The sequence below is a fragment of the Orycteropus afer genome, unplaced genomic scaffold (genome assembly GCF_000298275.1).
Source record: "Orycteropus afer afer isolate SDZICR_OR568_19922 unplaced genomic scaffold, OryAfe1.0 scaffold00026, whole genome shotgun sequence".
In the NCBI taxonomy this organism is placed as follows: Eukaryota; Metazoa; Chordata; class Mammalia; order Tubulidentata; family Orycteropodidae; genus Orycteropus; species Orycteropus afer.
Window position 1 is genome coordinate 9,200,913 of NW_006921613.1, and position 20,237 is coordinate 9,221,149.

At 36.9% G+C, this 20,237-nt stretch overlaps 1 protein-coding gene across 1 annotated transcript in view; it reads right to left on the bottom strand.

The window, feature by feature from the left end:
- Positions 1 to 11,918: 11,918 nt before the first annotated feature.
- The window catches only part of DTWD1 (DTW domain containing 1), a 14,418-nt gene continuing 6,099 nt past the window's right edge, over positions 11,919 to 20,237 (bottom strand). The window contains exons 3-4 of the mRNA XM_007935193.2: positions 18,410 to 18,668; positions 11,919 to 12,166 (exon numbers count right to left, since the gene is read on the bottom strand). Coding sequence (XP_007933384.1) covers positions 11,919 to 12,166; positions 18,410 to 18,668 — 507 coding nt within the window. The remainder of the gene's footprint in view (positions 12,167 to 18,409; positions 18,669 to 20,237) is intronic.

Consider the following 20,237-nt stretch of genomic DNA (forward strand, 5'->3'; position numbering starts at 1 on the left):
GTGTGGGAGGGAAGGACACAGAGAAGAGGTAACTATGGGGAGGAAGTAGGGGGAGCTGTTGCATTGTTGGAAATTGCAGTCAGTATCATGAGACAAAGTGCATGTGAGCTGCTGCATGGAGAGTGAATTTGCCAATGACATGAGACAAAGTGTATGTGAACTGCTGTATGGAAAGTGAATTTGCTCTGTAAATCTTCACCCAAATCAAAATAAAATAAAAAAATAATAAAATAAAATAAAAATAAAAAAATAATAGGAAAAAAAGTGAATTTGCTCTGTAAACTTTCACCCAACTCACAAGAAAAAAATTTAAAAAAAGAAAGAAACAAATCATACTGTTCTCAGGCTTAAAGCATGACAAGCTTTTGGTCTCATGCACACTTTCACTCTCATACTAACTCACTGTCTCACTCTCCTCTATTTTTATTGCAGCCCTTCTTCCTCCATACACCTATATCCCCTCCTCTTATTTTATATTATACTATATAAATTTTAGGAGAAACCCTTACATTATTATGTATCATCCCACAGTCAATGTACAGTACTTAAGTTCCAGCAACAGATTAGGGTGGGAACAGAAATGAGGGGTTACTACAACTCAGCAAAATCATATTTCACGTTATTTTTTTTCCTATTATTATAAGTAGGAGCTCTGGTAGCATAGTGCCTAAGGCACTTGACTGCTAACCAGAAGGCTGGCGGTTCAAACCCACCAGCCACTCCTCGGAAGGAAGGTTGGGCAGTCCTACTTCCGTAGTGATACTGCCTCGGAAACCCAAGGAGGGGTCGTTATGAGTCGGGGCCGACTCAATGGCAAATAACAACAACAACAACATTATTATAAGTGTATTGGGGAAGGTACCTGCAAAAGAATAGACTTGTCTATAGTCTCTCTCTTGGCTCTGTTGAAATGATGGCAGAGTTGGTTGCAGAGTCAGATATGGCTTCACCACCTTAATAAAGAGCAGAGATGAAAAGTTTCTCGTTACTAGTGACCTACTGGTAATGCTTTCCCTGTCCTGGTTAGACAGCTTGGTTTCAGCCATTGGCCAATCTGCTCTGACCTATCGTTGACCATAAAGACTGAGACATAGATCATTCCTCTGCACCTACTATATAGAGAAGCTGGCTAAGGAAAGATGTGGAATTCCTAATTCCTGTATGAACCAATGCAAGTCACAGGGTCACGTAAACTGCCACCACTCACTCAAGGAAAAATAGTTAACCTAAATTTTCTTGTGTCTATTAAAGAAATTCAATTTTAGTTAGAAACTTTTAAAAAATGAAAATTCAAGGCCCAGATGGTTTCACTGGGCGATTCTAACAAATATTTCAGAAAGAAAGAATGTAAATCCACACAATCACCTCCAGAAAATAGAAGAGGAGGAAACTCTTCCCAATTCAGTTTTAAAAAAAAAAAAAAACAACTCACTGCCATGAGCTGATTCCAACTCATAGCGACCCCCATTGGGTTTCTGAGAAGGTAAATCTTTACGGAAGTAGATTGCCCCATCTTTCTTCTGCTTCTTATAACTCTGGCATATGTAATATGATCTATACACTTGGGTCAGTGAATAAGTATTATAGAAAAATTAAACATTATTTCTATTTGCATATCTAAGTGATCTAAATTTCACTGAATTTAGTAACTTTTCATCAGAAATGAGGAGGAGGAATTCTCAAGTTTAACTTGTGTGATAATGGCAGGATACCAGGTTCCCAAATATTAGCACAATGCATCCATTCCAACACTATTTTAGAATGTGAAATCACAGTATTCCTAGTTAGACAGGACTTGTTGTTAGGTGCCATTGAGTTGGTTCCTATTCATAGAGACAACAGAACAAAACATCGCCTGGTCCTGTGCAATCCTCACAATTGTTACTATGTTTGAGCCCAATATTGCAGCCACTGTGTCAATCCATCTCATTGATAGTCTTCCTATTTTTCACTAACCCTCTACTTTATCAAATATGATGTCCTTCACCAGGGACTGGTCCCTGCTGATAGCATGTCCAAAGTACATGAGATGAAATCTGACCATCCTCACTTCTAAGGAGCATTCTGGTTGTACTTCTTCCAAGGAAGATTTATTCATCCTTCTGGCTGTCCAGGGTATGTGTGATATTCTTCCCTAACGTCACAATTGAAAAGAATCAATTCTTCTTCAGTCTTCTTCAGTCCCTCTAGCTTTCACATGCCTATAAGGTGACTGAAAATACCATGAATTAGGTCAGGTACAACTTAGTCTTCAAAGTAAAATCTTTGCTTTACACGACCTTGAAGAGATCTTTTGCAGCACATTTGCCCAATGCAATATATTGTTCAACTTCTTTACTACTTCCATGGGATTTTATTGTGAATCCAAGTAAAATGAAACCCTTAACAACATCAATATCCATTTATCATGATGTTACTTATTGGTCCAGTTGTGAGCATTTTTGTTTTCATGTCGAGGTGTAATCTGTACTGAGGCTGCAGTCTTTGACATTCATCAGTAAATGCTTCAAGTCCTCTTCACTTTCAGCAAGCAAGATATACATCATCTGCATGTTGCTGGTTGTTACTGAGTTTTCCTCCAACCCTGATCCATATTCTTCTTCATAGTCAGATTATTTGCTCAGCATACAGAATGAGTAAGTATGATGAAAGGATTTTAAACCATGCAGTAACCTCTTGATCCTCATGAGTACATTTAAATATTCTGGAATTCTCATTATAACAGTAGGTTACACATTATCATAACATGCCCGGTAGTCGAGATTATCAATTCAAAGAAAAATTAATGTAAGAGGAAATTTACTTCTTCCATTTATGGTAAAAATAAAAATATGTACTTAATTAAAAAATAAAATAAAAGATGAGTGAATAATAACTGATCCCATGATGGAGAACAGGGAGGAAAAATACTTAAGTATCAAGTAGTCTAGATGCTTGCTTTGGAACCACAAAGATTTTTTAATATGTGCAGGAGAAACTGTCTATTTGTACATAAAAATATACTGGTGTTTAAAGCTCATTTTAGAGACTGATAAGCCATGGATCAAAATCTGGAAAAAGAGATCTTAATGTAGGTAGAGGAGTTCCTGGGTGGCACAAATAGTTAAGCAATTGACTACTAGCCAGACGTCTGGTGACTGAAAACCATGCCAATCTCAGAAGACTGGCCTAGCGATCTTCTTCCAAGATGTCACACCCTTGACAACTCTATGGAGCAGTTCTACTCTCTATACATGGTGTGGATGTGAGTTGAAATTGACTTGATGGCAACTAACAACAGCAGCAACAACAACAGATGTTTGCAGGTAGGAAAAAGAGCAGTGCTATTCAAATTCTCCTGCTCCTTAATGGCTATGATTGGTTGTCATTTAACTGGTTATCTACCAGTCCATCATTAAAATCTTACAGATAGAATGATATATATGCTATGATGTGGTTTTTACATAACTAAAATTTGAAATATTAATATTTCTTATTATTACTAATAAATGGATATAAAATGTGATTTGCAACAATTGGCAAGCCCACTTCAATGAGCAGTATGTTATTAAATAATTTCAATGGGCACATTAAATTTAAAGACCTAATGTCAGCAACCTTGAAAAAAACAATGATGGGCAAACCTTCAGTTTTACTGTATATTGCAAAGTCTGTCAAGTATGGCTACTTTCATATAACAACAGAATGATTGATTAGACAATGAAAAAATTCTGTCAACTACTTGGTTGCTTCAAATAGAAGTTATTTGCTATACAGTTTAACTATTTTCAATAAATACTTCAAGCAATGTGAGCTGGGGTTGCGCTTGTGGCTGCATTCAGCTGGTGGCTAAACTGAGCTCTGTCTCTCATTTGTCTGGGCCTTATGCTATTAATTGGGGTACTGCAGTCCTTTACGCGGCCTCTCCATGTAGTGTCACCAAGAAATTTGTCATATGGTTTCCTTCTCCAACCAGCAGGATAGACCAGACTTCTGAAGATACCAGGATTCAGTTTTAAATCTTTCTGTACAGTGATTTCATCTGAAAAGTAAAATCAATTTACTTTTGGAATAACTTCTTAACTCCCATTGTTAAAATAAATTGAGGTGCTCTGAAAATGTTTTTAACCTTATGAAAGTGTTTTCCAAAAAGTAACAAAGACTTCTATCTTTTAAATTTAAAAAAAAAAACAAAAAAAACTGTTTTCAGGGAAATGTGTCTTGAAAAAAAAAAAAAAAGGTTATTTTTCCCCTTAAGATTCTTATAAAACATTAGGCCACTTTGTTCAGTCACTATTATTTCCTCCCCTCCTCTCACTCTGTCTTTCTTTTCTTCCTCCCTTCATGTCTTCTTTTCTTTCTTTCAAGACAAAGTACTTTAAATCTGAAGTTATTATGTGCTAAAAGTATTAAAGGTTACTCTAATTGAGTTTCCTAAAATGTTTATGAAATATACTCTTGAGAAACTGGAGGGGGGGGGAAGATTACAATAGCAAATAATAACTTTAATAATTAAAAAAGGGAAGGAAATATTCATCACCATAAAAATAATCCTCTGTAATAAGTGATAAAAAGAAGATTAGGTAACCTTCTCTGGGAATGGAAGAAAACTAGAGTTGTTTTTGTTTTTGTTTTATAATCCATTATAAATAGACTTAACATGTCCCGAAGGCAACAAAACAATTTATTTTTCAGATTCAGAACAGTTATAAAATTCCAAAACATCTGATTAATTAGAAAAGAAAAAGTAATCATCAAAAATTAGGACATATGATTTAGTAATTAAGATTCTATTTGCAGCATTGCCAAAGATACATATTTGTGTAAAGAAACCATTGTTGTTAGCGTCTGGTGAGTTCACCTCCAGCTCATGGCACCTTCATGCATTACACAAAGTAGAACGGCTCCATTGGGTTTTCTTGGCCGTAGTCTTTACAGAAGCAGATAGCCAGGTCTTTCTTCCATATAGATGTGCAATGGGTTTGTACTGCCAGTCTTTCAGTTAGTGGCTGATTGCAAACAACTTGCACAACCCAGTCTCCCTCAACCAAACCACTACCCTCCATAATAGGATTGTAAACATTAGGTTATTAGTGTCCAAGTGTTCTTTCCTCTATTTTTTGGAAGAGTTTGGGCAGGATTGGTGTTCATTTTTCTTTAAATGTTTGGTACAATTCACCAGTGAAGCCATTTGGTACTAGATTTTTCTGTGTTGGATTTTTTATTTCTAATTCAATCTCATCACTTGTTATAGACCTGTTGAGATTTTCTATCTCTTCTTGAGTCAATTTAGATAGTCCATGACTTTCTAGGAATTTATCCATTTCATCTGAGTTATCTGATATGTTGGCATACAGTTGCCCATAGTAATCTCTTATAATTTTTCTTATTTCTGTAGGATCAGTAGTAATGTCCTGTTTTCATTTCTGATTTTATTTGCATTTTCTTTGTCAATCTAGCAAAAGTTTTGTCAATTTTATTGAACTTTTCAAAGAATGAATTTCTGAGTTTGTTGATTCCATTGTTTTTCTGTTCTCTCTTTCACTAATCTCTGCTCTAAACTTTATTATTTCCTTTCTTCTGGCAGCTTTAGGTTTAGTTTGGTCTTCTTTTTCTAGTTCCTCAAGTTATCCTTTGGTTACTGATTTGCAATCTTTCTCCTTGATGTAGATGCTTATTACTATAAATTTCCCTCTGATCATTGCTCTTACTCTGCAACCCATAAGTTTTAGTGTGTTGTGCTTTCATTTTCAAGGAGCTCTGGTAGTGTAGTGTCTCAGGCATTTGACTGCTAACCAGAAGGCTGGCAGTTCAAACCCACCAGCCACTCCTTGGAAGAAAGATTGGGCAATCTACTTCCATAGAGATATCGCCTCAGAAACCCAAGGAGGGGTCGCTATGAGTCGGATCCAACTCCATGGCAGTGAAATCGTTTCTAAGTATTTTCTTATTGCCTTTACGATTTCTTGTTTGATCCATTGGTTGTTTAATAGTGTATTTAATCTCCATGATTTTGTGAAATTCCCAATTTTCCTTGTGCAATTACTTCAAATTTCATTCCACTGTTCCTGGAGCAGATAGTTTGTAACATTCCAATCCTTAAAATTTATTGAGATTTGTTTTATAACCTAATATGTGGTCTATCCTGGAAAAAGATGTGTGTGCATGGAGAAGAATGAGTATTCTGTTGTAGAGTGAATGTTCTATACATGTGTTAGGTCTAGATAGTTTATAGTGTTGTCCAATCCCTCTATTTCATCATTTATCTTCTGTCCAGATGTTCTATCCATGATTAAAGCTACTGTGTTGAAATCTCTAGTATTGTAGAATTATTTCTTCCTTCAATTCTGTCAGTGTTTGCTTTATAAATTTTGGGACTTTGTTGTTAGGTGCGTGTTTAATTGTGTGTTGTTGGTAAATTGACCATTTTACCATTATATAATGTCCCTTTTCTCTAGTAACAGATTTTGACTGAAAGTCTGTTTTGTCTGATATTAATATAGCCACCCCTACTCTCTTTTGACTACTATTTGCATGGATGAATTTTTCCATCCTTTTTACCTTCAACCTACTAATGTCTTTAGGTCTAAAGTTAGTCTTTTATAGACAGCATATAGTTGGATCGTGTATTCTTGTTCATTCTGCCAATTTCTTTTGATTGGAAATTTTAACCCATCTATATTAAAATTACTGGTAAGGAAGGACACACTTCTACTATTTCATTGTTTTGTTTGTCCTCATTTTTTTTTAAATCTCTCATCCCCTCCCACACTGCCTAATTTTGTGTTGATTGTTTTCTAATGAACCATTTCTATTCTCATGTCTTTTTGTGTATGTTTTTCAGATATTGTCTTTGTGGTTATCATGGGGATTATATCTGCATCCTAAATTTATAACAAGCTAGTTTAAATTGATATCAACTTCAACCACATAAAAAACTGTTCATCATTCATTTCCAATTACGTTTTTATACATTGTGTGTTCAACAACATATTTATATTTTATGCTTTTGTCTTTTAAATCATGTAGGACATAACAAGTGGAGTTACAACACTAAAATATTATAAAGCAGAACTTTATATTTATCCATTACATTACCTTTACTGGAGATCTCTCTCTCTCTCTTTTTTTTTTTTTTTTTCCTTCATGGGACTTTGAGTCTAGTGTCCTTTCTTTTCAACCCAAAGAACCTCATGTAGAATTTCTTGAAGAGCAGGTCTTGTTACTGCTCTTAGCTTAACAAACTCTCTTAGCTTTTGTTTATTTGGGAATGTCTTAATTTTGTCCTGATGTTTGAAGGACAATTTTGCCAGATACAGAATTCTTGGTTGATGGTATTTTCTTTCAGCACTTTAACTATGTCATCCCACTGCTTTCTAGTCTCTGGTTTCTGAGGAAAAATCAGTGCTTAATTAAATCTCTTTTAAAAAAGAGATTTGTTTATCTCTTGCTGCTCTCAAAATTGTCTGCATTTTTGGTTTGATTATAATTGTGTCTTGTGGTATGAGCCTCTTTGGGTTCAACCTACTTGGAGTTTATTGAACTTCTTGGATATAAAGATTAATAACTTTCCTCAAATTTGAAAGTTTTCTGCTATTATTTCTTCAAATATTTTTTTCCTGACCCATTCTTCTTCTCTTCTCCATCTGTGACTCCCATAATAATAATATTGGTCCAATTGATGGTATTTCACAATCTCTTAGGCTCTGTTCATTTGTCTTCATTCTTTTTTTTGTTCTTCAGACTTGATACTCTCAATTGCCCTATCTTCGAACACACTGATTCTTCTGCCAGCTAAAGTGTGCTACTGAACTCCTTCAGGAATTCTTGATTTCTACTATTGCACTTTTCAGCTCCAGTATTGGTTGGTTCTATTTAAACATTTCTATCACTTTATTGAAATTCCTATTTTATTCCTGTTTAATTCTCCCAATTCTATCTAATTCTCTGTCCATGTTTTCCTATAGCTTTTTAAGCATATTTAATACTGTCATTTTAAAGTCTTTGTCTACTAAGTCTGTTATCTGTCCTTCCTCTGAAATGGTTTTTGTCCCTTTATTTTTGGGACATGAGTTATTTCGCATGAATCATCCTTTTATGTTTCTTGGTATGCCTTGTGATTTGTTTTTATTGTTGTTGAAATGAGGATATTTGATTTCTCTAGAAATCTGATTCTCCTACTTCCCCAAGATTTGTCTTTTTTTTTTTTTTTTAATTGATGAAATCTATAGTCATCCACTATCTGGAAGGGCTGTCACTGCTCCAACACCAGGTTCCTGTCTGGAAGTTTCATCTGTGGCCGCTTCAAAACCAGAGGCCCACCTGGGAGTGCTAGGTGTCACCACTCCAACTCCAGACTCCCTGCCTAGGAACACTGGGCACTGAAGCCATCCCAAGATATCAATGCTAAGCCAGGGAGACAATGCAGCTCAGATGGAGAACTCACACTTTCCTGCCATTTAGATGTCTTTTTACTGATTCAGTATTCATTTAGATGCTGTAACCCTTTGACGAGTTCCCAGAGTTCTGGGACCATTGATTGCACCAATATCCACTTGTTTGTTTTTTCCCATTTTGTCGACAGGAGCGTGCAGTGGCTTGTGTCACTCTCTTGCTCCACCTCTCGAGGTGTAACTCTTCTTTTAAGAACTCTGTACAGATTCTGTTCAGTTGAGCCAAAGGGCTCCTAGAAACTGTAAGAGAATGAGAAGCATGATATGCTCAAGACATACATGTCTCAACTAAGTCATGGGTACTTTGAGCATCTCAAGGTGAACTAATGACTGTTCCTCCAATCATCCTCTGCTACAGGCTTCCAGATATTTACTCCTCCAGGAACTGCCATGTTTGTGTGCACTCTACTTCCTTTATTAAACCTCCTTATTTGTGTAATACTTGTAGTGAGTCTGCTTTCCTGACCAGACCCAGACTAAAACACCCAACTTTCCTAGAAAAGAGTCTGAGGCAAAGATTAAATCTTCCTATTTATTAGAAAGTGTAATTCAGGTCAGTAAGAGTGAGGTAAAAGGGAGGTGAGGCTAGCAAGGATAGAAGAAAATGCAAATTGATAAATTACTACACAGAGCCTGATGCTATTTCATAAAAAGTCATGAAGAGATACTGCTAATCACTTGGCAATCACTTGGCACTTGCTTAGCAACATGGTATATCTCCAGACAGGCTGGATGAAAAACTACCTCTAAACAATCTATTAGAAAGAGTGGGAGGGATTCATCTGACAGCTTCTTCTAGTCCACTGATCCAAGTTTGCCAGACAGGTAGTTAACGTTACTGCTCTTCCAGACTGCACCACCTAGCCCTTTTGGCAGTCACTCTGGAAAGCCTGTGGCACAGTGCTTGCTAGAGTCCAGATGTATCGGGATGGGCCAGAGATTCTGAGCATATGCTGATTGGACTCAAGCAAGGGAATCATGTAAGCCTGTCATCAGCTGTAACTATGTAGGGTAACAGTTAAACAAACCAAGTAGCCAAAGATCCAGGAAAACAATGAAGCTGAGAATCTAAGAAGGTGCTTAAGGAAGTTGTGTCTGATACTATATCCAAAGTTGAAACATTTGTTGTCACAATAATGCTGTGTAACAAACAGCTATAAACCTTCAGTGGCATAACAGTAAACATTTATTACTTATAAATCTGGAGTTAGGTAGGTTCCAGTTCGATAGCTCTGTTGATCTTGGTTAGGATCATTTATGCACATGGAGACTAATATCAGCCAATATAGACTGGATTTGGCGATGGTCACTAGAACCACCTGGTTCTGCTCCATGCATATCTCTTCCTCCAGCAGGCTAACCCATGTACGCATGTTTCTATGGTGACAGTAGAAGCACAAGAGCAAATGGGAATACACTAGATCTTTAGAAATGCATTTGGCCCAGAATCCGAGAGGGTACTTCAAAGAAACATGAAAAAGGACCATGAATACAGGGAGGGGGATGGGGAGAAACAAGGCCATTTTTACAGTCTACCATACCAAAGAAGAACAAGACAAGTACAGCCACTTCATTGTTCTTGTAGGTATTATCATCTTCTTTTGGGAGGAACTTGAGATTTTATCTTGCCTTAGTTGTAAATTAGGCTTTTATGATCCTGTGGGTCATCTTTCTTATGCCAGCTGTGAGATGGAACAAATGACTGATAAGATTGTTCTATTATTATTATTTCTCTTTTAACTATTATGTTTAGTTAGTTTATAGAGCCAGTTAGATGGCAATAGAATTTGGCTCAGGAAAATCCAAATTTAGCCCAGAGAAATCCAGTGTTGGCTCTGTTTAAATCAATCCAGGCCTTCCTCTGTTCCTACAGCCAAGTTCTAAACATGAAGAAATCCATTTTAATTCCATTCTTGTAAAATAATTGCTAAACAGGCAAGACAGTTCATTTGTCTAAAATCATAAGGGCTAATAATGATCAAACCTTATATAATCCACATTTCTTTTTATGAATAGCATAGTATAGTTGTGATTGCAATGAACCAAACCAGAAGTCCCAGATTCTAGACCAGGTTCTGCCACTAGACCAGGTTCACACATTAACTGTGTGACCTATGGACAAATTGCTTAGCCTCTTTAGGCCTCAGTTGCCACATTTGTATAGTTAGAGGACTATATAACAAAAGCTATTCACAGTGTGGTAGGGCTCCACTCATGTGCAGCTAGATCTAGGTGATAAAATTATGTTGTTGGGTCTGTCCTCTTTTTATCACTCCACTTTGCTGTCTTTTGTTGGCTTCATTTGAAGGCAGGCAGTTGCCACCTAGCAACATAGATGGCTACCAGCAGCTCCAGGCTTTTATCATTCTTAGTTCACAATTCAAAAAAAAAAACCCATCAAACACACTTACTATATGCCAAGGAGCTCCGGTACCGTAGTGCCTAAGGCACTTGACTGCTATCCAGAAGGCTGGCGGTTCAAACCCACCAGCCACTCTTCGGAAGGAAGGTTGGGCAATCTACTTCCGTAGTGATACTGCCTCAGAAACCCTAGGAAGGGTCACTATGAATTGGGTCCAACTCCACGGCACATAATAACAATATGCCAGGCATTGTTGAAGCCTTTTGTAGTTAATCCTAATAATAATCCTATTCTTTATATATGAATAACTGTCATTTCACTGATAAAGTGGGAAAGGAAAAGCTGGAATTCAGATCCAGGTAATCTGGATCCAGGTAATCTAGCTCCAGAGCCTATGCTTATAAGCACCATACCCTCCTGCCTTTTGAAAAAAGAACCCTATCTCCTACAGCATCCCTGTCAACTATGAAAAAGAACCCCAGTGCTATTGGGTCAGGTAGGTACTCACCCCTGGGTCAATCACTGTGCTCAGGGGCAGATACATTTAGCTTGTTAAACTGGATCATATGCCCAACCCTCTGGCAGGACCATGTTATTGCTAGAAATTCACCCTCTTCCCCCCCAGAAAAGATGTCAGATACGTCTAAAAAAAGCAGCATGTATCTATCACAGGCAGTGTGGACCTACAGAAATAGTCCTAGAGGCTAGAGCTAAAATTGTAGTTGTGCCTGTATTTGCCAATAACTCAAAAAAAAAAAATCACTTATATTTTCAGCAAGGAAATTCTGATCCCATCTACTTCCAAAACTGGTGTGAGTATAGGTTAAAGTTTGGATATCTCTAAATAAATGAAAATAATTACATAGATAGGTATCATATTAAAATGTAATAATGAACATAAGATATGCCAAACCTGGACATATAAATTCTGAAATGAGTTTTTCAGTCAAGGCTGTCTCTGAAAAATTTCCTTAGATAGAACTTCCTTCTAAAAAATACAAGGTAAAAGGAATGAAACCAGATTTTTTTCAAGGAGTCTTGCAGATATTATACTTGATTATTTCAAAGGATAAGCAAAGCACAATGCTAAGTTTATTAATTTTAGCAAAATAAAATGACAAAAGTTAATGGATAAGTTTTCTTGTTTCCTTTTCTCCAGAGCATTTGGCATTCTTTATCAACTGGTACATAAAAGAATAGAAAAATAAAAGATTGTCATATTGACCTGTGTATTTCTCTTTTAATATTTCAGTGTGGTAATCTACTAGAAAACAGTAAATGGCTTCAATTGTGGAAAGGAAGGTATCTGGCTTTCCTTTTTGATGGCGCCAAAAGCAAGTTTTTCTTGATTTCAACTCAACTTGTAACAACCCTGCCAAAAAAATAAGAAAGGTATGAATATTTCTTCTTAACCACAGGGCATGGTATAATAATAATAATTTCTGTCAATTATCTTATTTTTTTTAAGAGCACATAAAAATTACTTGCATCCCAATTCCATAGAGGATGTTTTCTTAGATGCATTCAAGTATATAGAGAAGCAATATAAAACATAGAAGGAAATCTTAATAGATGACAATTAACTCTAAAGTAGCTAATATTTAAGGTACTCATCTCTTTTTCTTCTATTTACTAATGTCTTTTAAATTTTAACCTGTGACAGGATGAAATAAACCAATTTTCAGAAGGGTAAAAACTCCTTTATTTGATAAAATTATATTTAACTTACTTTGAAACTCAGAGATAGGCAGCCTAATGGTCTTTAATACTAGTAAAAGTTTCCTTCTAGATGACCAGTTTTAGGTTATGTCTTCACGAACAGAGTACTAGATGTTTCTTTAGCTTCTGTCACCTCTATGCTCCATAGCCTCATGCCAGTTAGCAAGAATGCCTTGTTTTTGTACATTTAAAGAGGAAATCGTTCATGAAATCACAGAACTGTGCTGTCATCCCTTGTAACTCAAATGTCAGCCTATAAATCCAGAATGATTTTAGTCTCTTAGACAAATTCTAAAAATCATATTATTTATATTGCAATACTTTGTTATTAGTGTATTTTATTTTAAAGTAGCATCAAAATCAGCCTATGGGCCCAGATTTGGAATTTTGAGTGCAAGGATTTTCTACTATTACATTCCACTTTACCAAAAGTTACTAAAATCTTTTGGTTTACCTCAGAAATGTAGCAGAGTATCAAGGCATGTAAGACATTAAGTTAAGAGATACGGAGGATTCAACGTCTAATAGGAGACTCGGGAGGAAAGAACAGGGAGCATGGAGGAAATACAGTATTTAACTACAGGAATGAAAATTCTGACCTACCTTCACATCGTTTTTGTGAGGAATGAATGAGGTAGTACAGTGAAACTTGTGAGAGCAGGAACTCAATGAACTTCCTTATTTTTCTGGGTCTCACAAGTTTTCTGCCTTCGACAGGATGCAGTTTACCACTTTCATACCACTCGTTTTAGTGAGAATTATTTATGCTTTCCTTCTCTGACAGATTTCTAACTTACATGGGCTCTGGTTTTCTCAGGTTTTACTGTATATAATAAAGCACTCATTGACACACTGAGTGCAGTTTAGGTGATGCTTAAATGTGAACAAAGCTATCACTTTAAAAGTTGTAACAATGCAGTTGAAATAAAGAAATGACTAATCTGTATAACGAATTAAAGTATAATGCTATTTTTACTCATTTGGACTCCCTCTCCAACAAAAAGAAACCGTCCTGCCCTTCACATCCTCCCAAGGCTTCCTTTGGTGAATCTTCAAGAATGTTATGTTACCTATCACTCACAGGTTTAGGTTTACATTTTATGATTAAATTAGGTACCCCTACTTCAAAGGTTTTATTTATATATAAATTAATGTGGGAGCTCTGGTAGCATAGTGCCTAAGGCACTTGACTGCTAACCAGAAGGCTGGCAGTTCAAACCCACCAGCCACTCCTCGGAAGGAAGATGGGGCAATCTACTTCCGTAGTGATACTGCCTAGGAAACCCAAGGAGGGGTCGCTATGAGTCGGGTCCCACTTGACGGCACATAACAACAACAACAACAACAACATAATGTGTTGTCTTTTGATGGGTAAAACAGCCAGAGCTATTTCTCTGTATGGTTTGGTAAAACAGTACAGTTTTACTTTGGTAAGGGGGTGATTAACCTCAGCATCTGTAATAAAATAACAGAAAGTAATAAATTCCAACACATTATATTTGAGAGTTTAAACTGAGGTTTAGAGTTAGTTTGTTCAGCTTAATCCCACAAAATGATAAAATGTCTTAACATGTAAAGGCAATGATTTGTAACAAACATGGGTTGTTTCTTATGAAAGCACCTTAGCTTATCCAGAAACTGGCATTTCAGCATTTCACACATGCAGAGGCTATAAATATGTTCAGAGCTGCAATCATTCCCCATGGTGCAATAAGGAGTCAAAAGAGCAGGGGTTCAAATAGGACATGCAGAGAAGCTTGCCTCTAGAAACTGTTTACTTTGTTATTTTAAAGGGATTTAAACAAACAACAACAAAAAAAACTTTTGAAAATTTTGATCTGGCACAGAATTAAAATATATAATAGATACTTTCTATGTGCATTTAGAAAGAATAACAGAAATCTTTTGCACAGACTTGATTTTAGGCCAGGCTAGCACACAAATGTGGAGACTCTGAAAACATTTTCAATCACACCTCAAAAATCTTTTTTATAGTGTAGTTATTTCATTTGGCCTTTTCAATTACCATATAAGGTGATTATAAAGAAAAATGGTTAAGAAAAATTTTCAAACTGAAGAGTAACTTGTTGCTATAATCATCCAAGGCAACATGTTAGGCGATGTTCCCTCTATCACTTTCAAAGGACCAGGGTCTTAGGGCTCTGTCTCTGTCTTAAACATCAGCAATAAATCTCTCTCAGGTCTTATGCTGTGCAGTATATCACACCTATACAAATCCAGCCTCCCTCCCTACCCATTACCCTGCCTCTATCACTTTTTCACACACACACAAAAACACATGCATAGACATTATGAAAGCTAAAGAACTTTTACTAACGTGTAGAGATCTCAGAAGTACAAACTACGTAAATTAAGCTAGGTAAATCTAGCATTCATTCATTTTAGTCTGGAACTAATTAACATAGGTCAGACTCTAAAAGCTATTTAAAGCTTTCTTTTCTAGATGATACACAGTTTTAAGACTAGCATGGAGGGAAGCTCTCCCAGGTTGAAGCTGCTTTGGCAACTGCCTAATATCAAATGGGTAGCTCTCTTACTTTCTAAACATACATAGTACACAAAGCCATTGAAGAACTAGAAATAAACCTAAAGTTTTAGAAAAATTACAGAAAAAGCCTGAAGAACTAAATAAGGTGAAATGGAATAAGAAAGGCATTATTATGAGCTTCCATTCTTCATTATTACTGGTTGTATTTCTTAGGCAAGTAATCTTTTAAACCACTGTTTCTATAAAATGAAGATGAAAATACCTGCTACTTCCATAATATTGTGAAGATCAAATAGGGTAATATACATAAAATTACTTCATAAACTGTAAACACTACAACGAATAAAAAATAACAAGTATATTATTGTAAACAGTCAAGGAAAGGTTTACATATGGAAGGAAACTTTTCTTGTTGGTTACCAGGGGTGGGGAGGGAACATTTCAAAAAAAAAAACAAAAAAAACACAATGCATTGACCCATGTCACTTTAGTTTTGAATATTTCACTGTACATAAATTATATTTCAATAAACTATGCTACCAGAGCTCCCAAAATACAGTTTATTAAATTATATTTCAATAAACTGTATTTTGGGAGCTCTGGTAGCATAGTGGTTAAGACACTTGCCTGCTAACCAGACGGCTGGTGGTTCAAACCCACCAGCCACTCCTCGGAAGGAAGGTTGGGCAATCCTACTTCCGTAGTGATACTGCCTCGGAAACCCAAGGAGGGGTCGCTATGAGTCGGGGCCGACTCGACGGCACATAACAACAACAACAACAACAACAAACTGTATTTTAAATAAATAAATAACAAGTATAACAGTAATCAGCAGCTATATTACTGAACCTAGATTTTCTAACTCTGGCCCTTTCCACTCACTCTATCTTATTTCTTTATTACATTATTTAAAAATAAATAAAATAATCTAATAAATTGAGAAAATCAGATTTCAATAATGCTTAATATTTTGCAAAAGTCAAGATCTTCGTATTCTAATGTGATGTTTGCTATCAGACAAAGGTGAATATTAATTTTAGAATTTAAAAAGTATATACAGTTACGTGTTGCATCACATCTGTTGGACCAACATCCTACTGCATATATGTCCGGGGCAGAAAGGAGGGGCTGGCTTGGAAGGCGTCAGGATGTGGGGCGGCTTTGAGTCAGTTCCTGCAGCTCCCTGAGCCACAGTGGCTACAGCTACTTCTTCTGCAGCTGGCTCATGTCCTGCCCAGAGACCAGCCCTGCAGAGTTGCTGGGCTGTGGCTGCTCTGCTCTGCCCCATCCCTCAGAGCTTCCAATTCCAACCACCCAGAGTTGCTTGGAGAGCACTGCGCCCAGAGACTGCCAATTGTAGATGTGAGTGTGTAAACGACGAGGGTCCAGACACTAAGGGAGGGCTAACAAGAGCAGCTTAGGCAGAGTTACTCTGTTACATGTGTATCAAATATATACAAACATATATACAATATATAATACTATGTTCACATAATGTCCAAATCATATAACTATTTCACAGAATGCATCATGGGCATTAAGTAAGGCATATCTATATTCCGGGAGCTCTGGTGGCGTAGTGCCTATTTGACTGCTAACCAGAAGGGAGACAGTTCAAACCCACCAGCCACTCTTCAGGAGGAAGGTTGGATAATCTACTTCCGTAGCGATACCGCCTCAGAAACCCAAGGAAGGGGTCGCTATGAGCCAGATCAGACTCCATGGCAGTGGGTTTGTTTTTTTTTTGGTTTGGTTATACCAGAAAGACTACTGAGGCCATGCCAAAAAGGACTTGAAGGCACACTCACAGCAAAATATGAGACAATTAGAGCATTAAACAGAATACCAACAGTGATAAATTATACCATATTGAATTAAAAATATAATCAAGACCACGGCGATCTCAAGAAAGTAGGGGGCAAGGGTAAGAGAGAGGAAAAAAGAGGAGAGTAAAAAGGAAAAGGTCTTCTTTACATAGGAATGCCAGCTAAGAAATGTAGGAGAAATCATAAACTTAGAAAATCACCATTTTGCAATGCTCCAAGTAACTACTGATTAAGGCAATGGCCTAAAACCACTTGGTAAAGGGCTACTGGGAAACATAATCTGAAAGCACCACCCCACAGATTACTTACTAATTACAAAGAGAAAAATAAACTTTTATGATGGAGAGATCTGGCAGTCACCACTTGAATGAAGTGAACAACCTGTATTAAATGCCTCTTGATTTGATGCAATAAGTAAACAGCTTCATCTATAAATCAAATAACTATACAAATTATCATCTAAACAGGTTCATTTCACAGAGTTAAAGAACATGGTATTAATTATACCAAAAGCAATAGGTATAAACTGGAAGTGTCACAAATAACCTTGGATTTAGCCTTACATATAAATATCCTTGCCAATAATATTTAAAATAAACTTAATCATGACAAAACACTCAGATAACTGTTTTCTTCCAAGAGTCTAAATCATGAAAAATAACAGGAAGACTGATCTAGATTAAAAGAAACTAACAAGAACAACAACACTGCCGTCGAGTAGAATCCGACTCAGAGTGACCCCTCCTTGGGTTTCCGAGGCGGTATCACTATGGAAGCAGATTTCCCAAACTTCCTTCAGAGGAGTGGTCAGTGGGTTTGAACCACCAGCCTTCTGGTTAGCAGGCAAGTGCCTTAGGCACTATGCTACCAGAGCTCCTAAAAGAAACTAAAGACTCATAATAACCAAAAGCACTGTGAGGACTTTAAGACCTGTAAGAGGTGGGCGTGTGGGTGGGGAGGACAAGTCATAAAAGATATTTTTGGGACAATTAGGGAAATTTGAATATGGATTGTGCATTAGATGACATTATGGAATTTTCTTAGGAGCAATAATAGTATTATCACTGTAATAATAGTATTGTATTATAGGAGCTCTGGTAGCATAGTGGGTAAAGCACTTGACTGCTAACCAGAAGGCTGGCGGTTCAAACCCACCAGCCACTCCTCGGAAGGAAGGTTGGGCAATCCCTTCCGTAGTGATACTGCCTTGGAAACCCAAGGAGGGGTCACTATGAGTCAGGCCGACTGATGGCACACAACAACATTATTATGCAAAAGAATGTCATTATCCTTAAGAAATGTGTACCGAAGTACTTAAGGGTAAAGTGTTGTAAAGCCTACAACTTACTATTAAACAGTTCAACCAAAAATATATATAAGCACACACACACACTAGAAAAAGAAATAAAGAACATGTGCTTAAACATTAACAACTTGTGAGTCTAGGGGAGGGCAGATGGGTCTTCAGTACAATACCTCTTTCACCTTATCTGTAGGCTTGAAATTTTTAAAAATAAAAGATGGAGCAGGGAAGAGAAAGCCAAAAAACTTTTTCTCTTACCTTGAAGTCGCTCATCAGTAAGAATTTTGTTTGTCTGGTTCCAGGTACTGTCTATAAATATAATTTTCTTCAGTGCTATGCCTTTCCACTTGCTGTCATTCAAATCACAGCCATCCTGTCCTTCAGTTTTCTTGCGTTTGATAGATGGCTTGTCAAGATCATCACTTGCGCCTCTAACATTATTTTGAATCCTTTTTTGCAGATGAGAAGAAATCTCTTTTATTGAGACAGACTTCGGTCCAGGAAAAACAAGTGCAACCTAAAGCAAAGAAACTTAGGTTAGCTGTGTGCTATTGTTGTTGTTGTTGTTATGTGCCGTCGAGTCAAACCCGACTCATAGCGACCCCTCCTTGGGTTTCCAAGGCAGTATCACTACGGAAGTAGGATTGCCCAATCTTCCTTCCGAGGAGTGGCTGGTGGGTTTGAACCGCCAGCCATCTGGTTAGCAGGCAAGTGTCTTAGCCACTATGCTACCAGAGCTCCCTATTATGATCTTTAAAATAAGTAAATCCCTGATTGACTTAAAACTCTAAAAGACAAAAAATAAGTTGAGTATCTGAGAAACAAGCATTCAGTTCTACTGTGTGTGCCTCTTTAATACGTATGGTAACATTTTTTGTTCTTCTCTAGTAATTTATCACCATAAATACAACCTAAAAGTATTAAAGGCAGTTCCCAGCTTACCAACATCCAACTTATGGACAACTCTTATTTGCCCTTTAAGCAGGGCTTCCAATCAATCAAGCCAGTTCTGTTATAGCCAAGACAGAAACAGACCTGAAGTTTTACAATTTAGGTGATTCCTTCTAGTAACCAGAATGGAAAAATGATAGGTCAAAGCCTTGGAATGGGAAACCAGGAAAAGGCACAGTGAGCCCTTTCAGGTGCCTGATGCGTGAAATTGGATTATTGGCAGGACCACAGAGAGTCACACATATTCAAGACAGCACAGCCAATCATCTTTGACCAGGGGTTGCCATCTTTGGGGTAGGGGTGTTTCAGCTCAAAATCCTAATTATGTTTACATAAATTTGCCCTCAATGTGAAACGAATGAATCAACCCCGACTCACAACAAATTCTTCATCACAATTACCTTCACCTGCCGCACTGTAGCTTTTAAATCACTGACGAGGCTTTGAGCCTTTTCTTGCACTAATGTAAGGCTAAATAAGAACCATACGCACCTGTTCCGACTGACTTACAAATCTTAAAGATGCAGGAACACATCTTGTTTGTAACCCCTGAATAGCCTGTACTTCAAGATATGTTACTCACTGATTTATACAGGCCATGTTAATGTATCTTGAATCAAAAAACTAAACTGTAATACTTACATGGTAAAAGGCAAAGTAAGTGATACTTTGTAAAAGAACCAATGAAAACTGCTCTATGATCAAGATGAATTTGCTCTGTAAACTTTCATCCAAATCACAATAAAATTTAAAGAAATAAAAACTGCTCTATGATTAAATGTCATATTTAGCTACACAATAAGCAAAGAGAAAACAAATACAGTCAATGCTGGTGAGGAAATACTATAATAGGACTTCATAACCATTAATGATGGCAGGGTTAAGTAGTATAACTTCATAAAAGCAATTTGGTAATTTATTAAAATTTTCATATACTTAAGCTCAACAATTTTACATAGCGGCTAAGGCACTTGACTGCTAACCAGACGGCTGGTTGTTCAAACCCACCAGCCACTCCTCGGAAGGAAGGTTGGGCAATCCTACTCCATAGTGATACTGCCTTGGAAACCCAAGGAGGGGTCGCTATGAGTCGGGGTCGACTTGAAGGCAAATAACAACAACAACAACAACAATA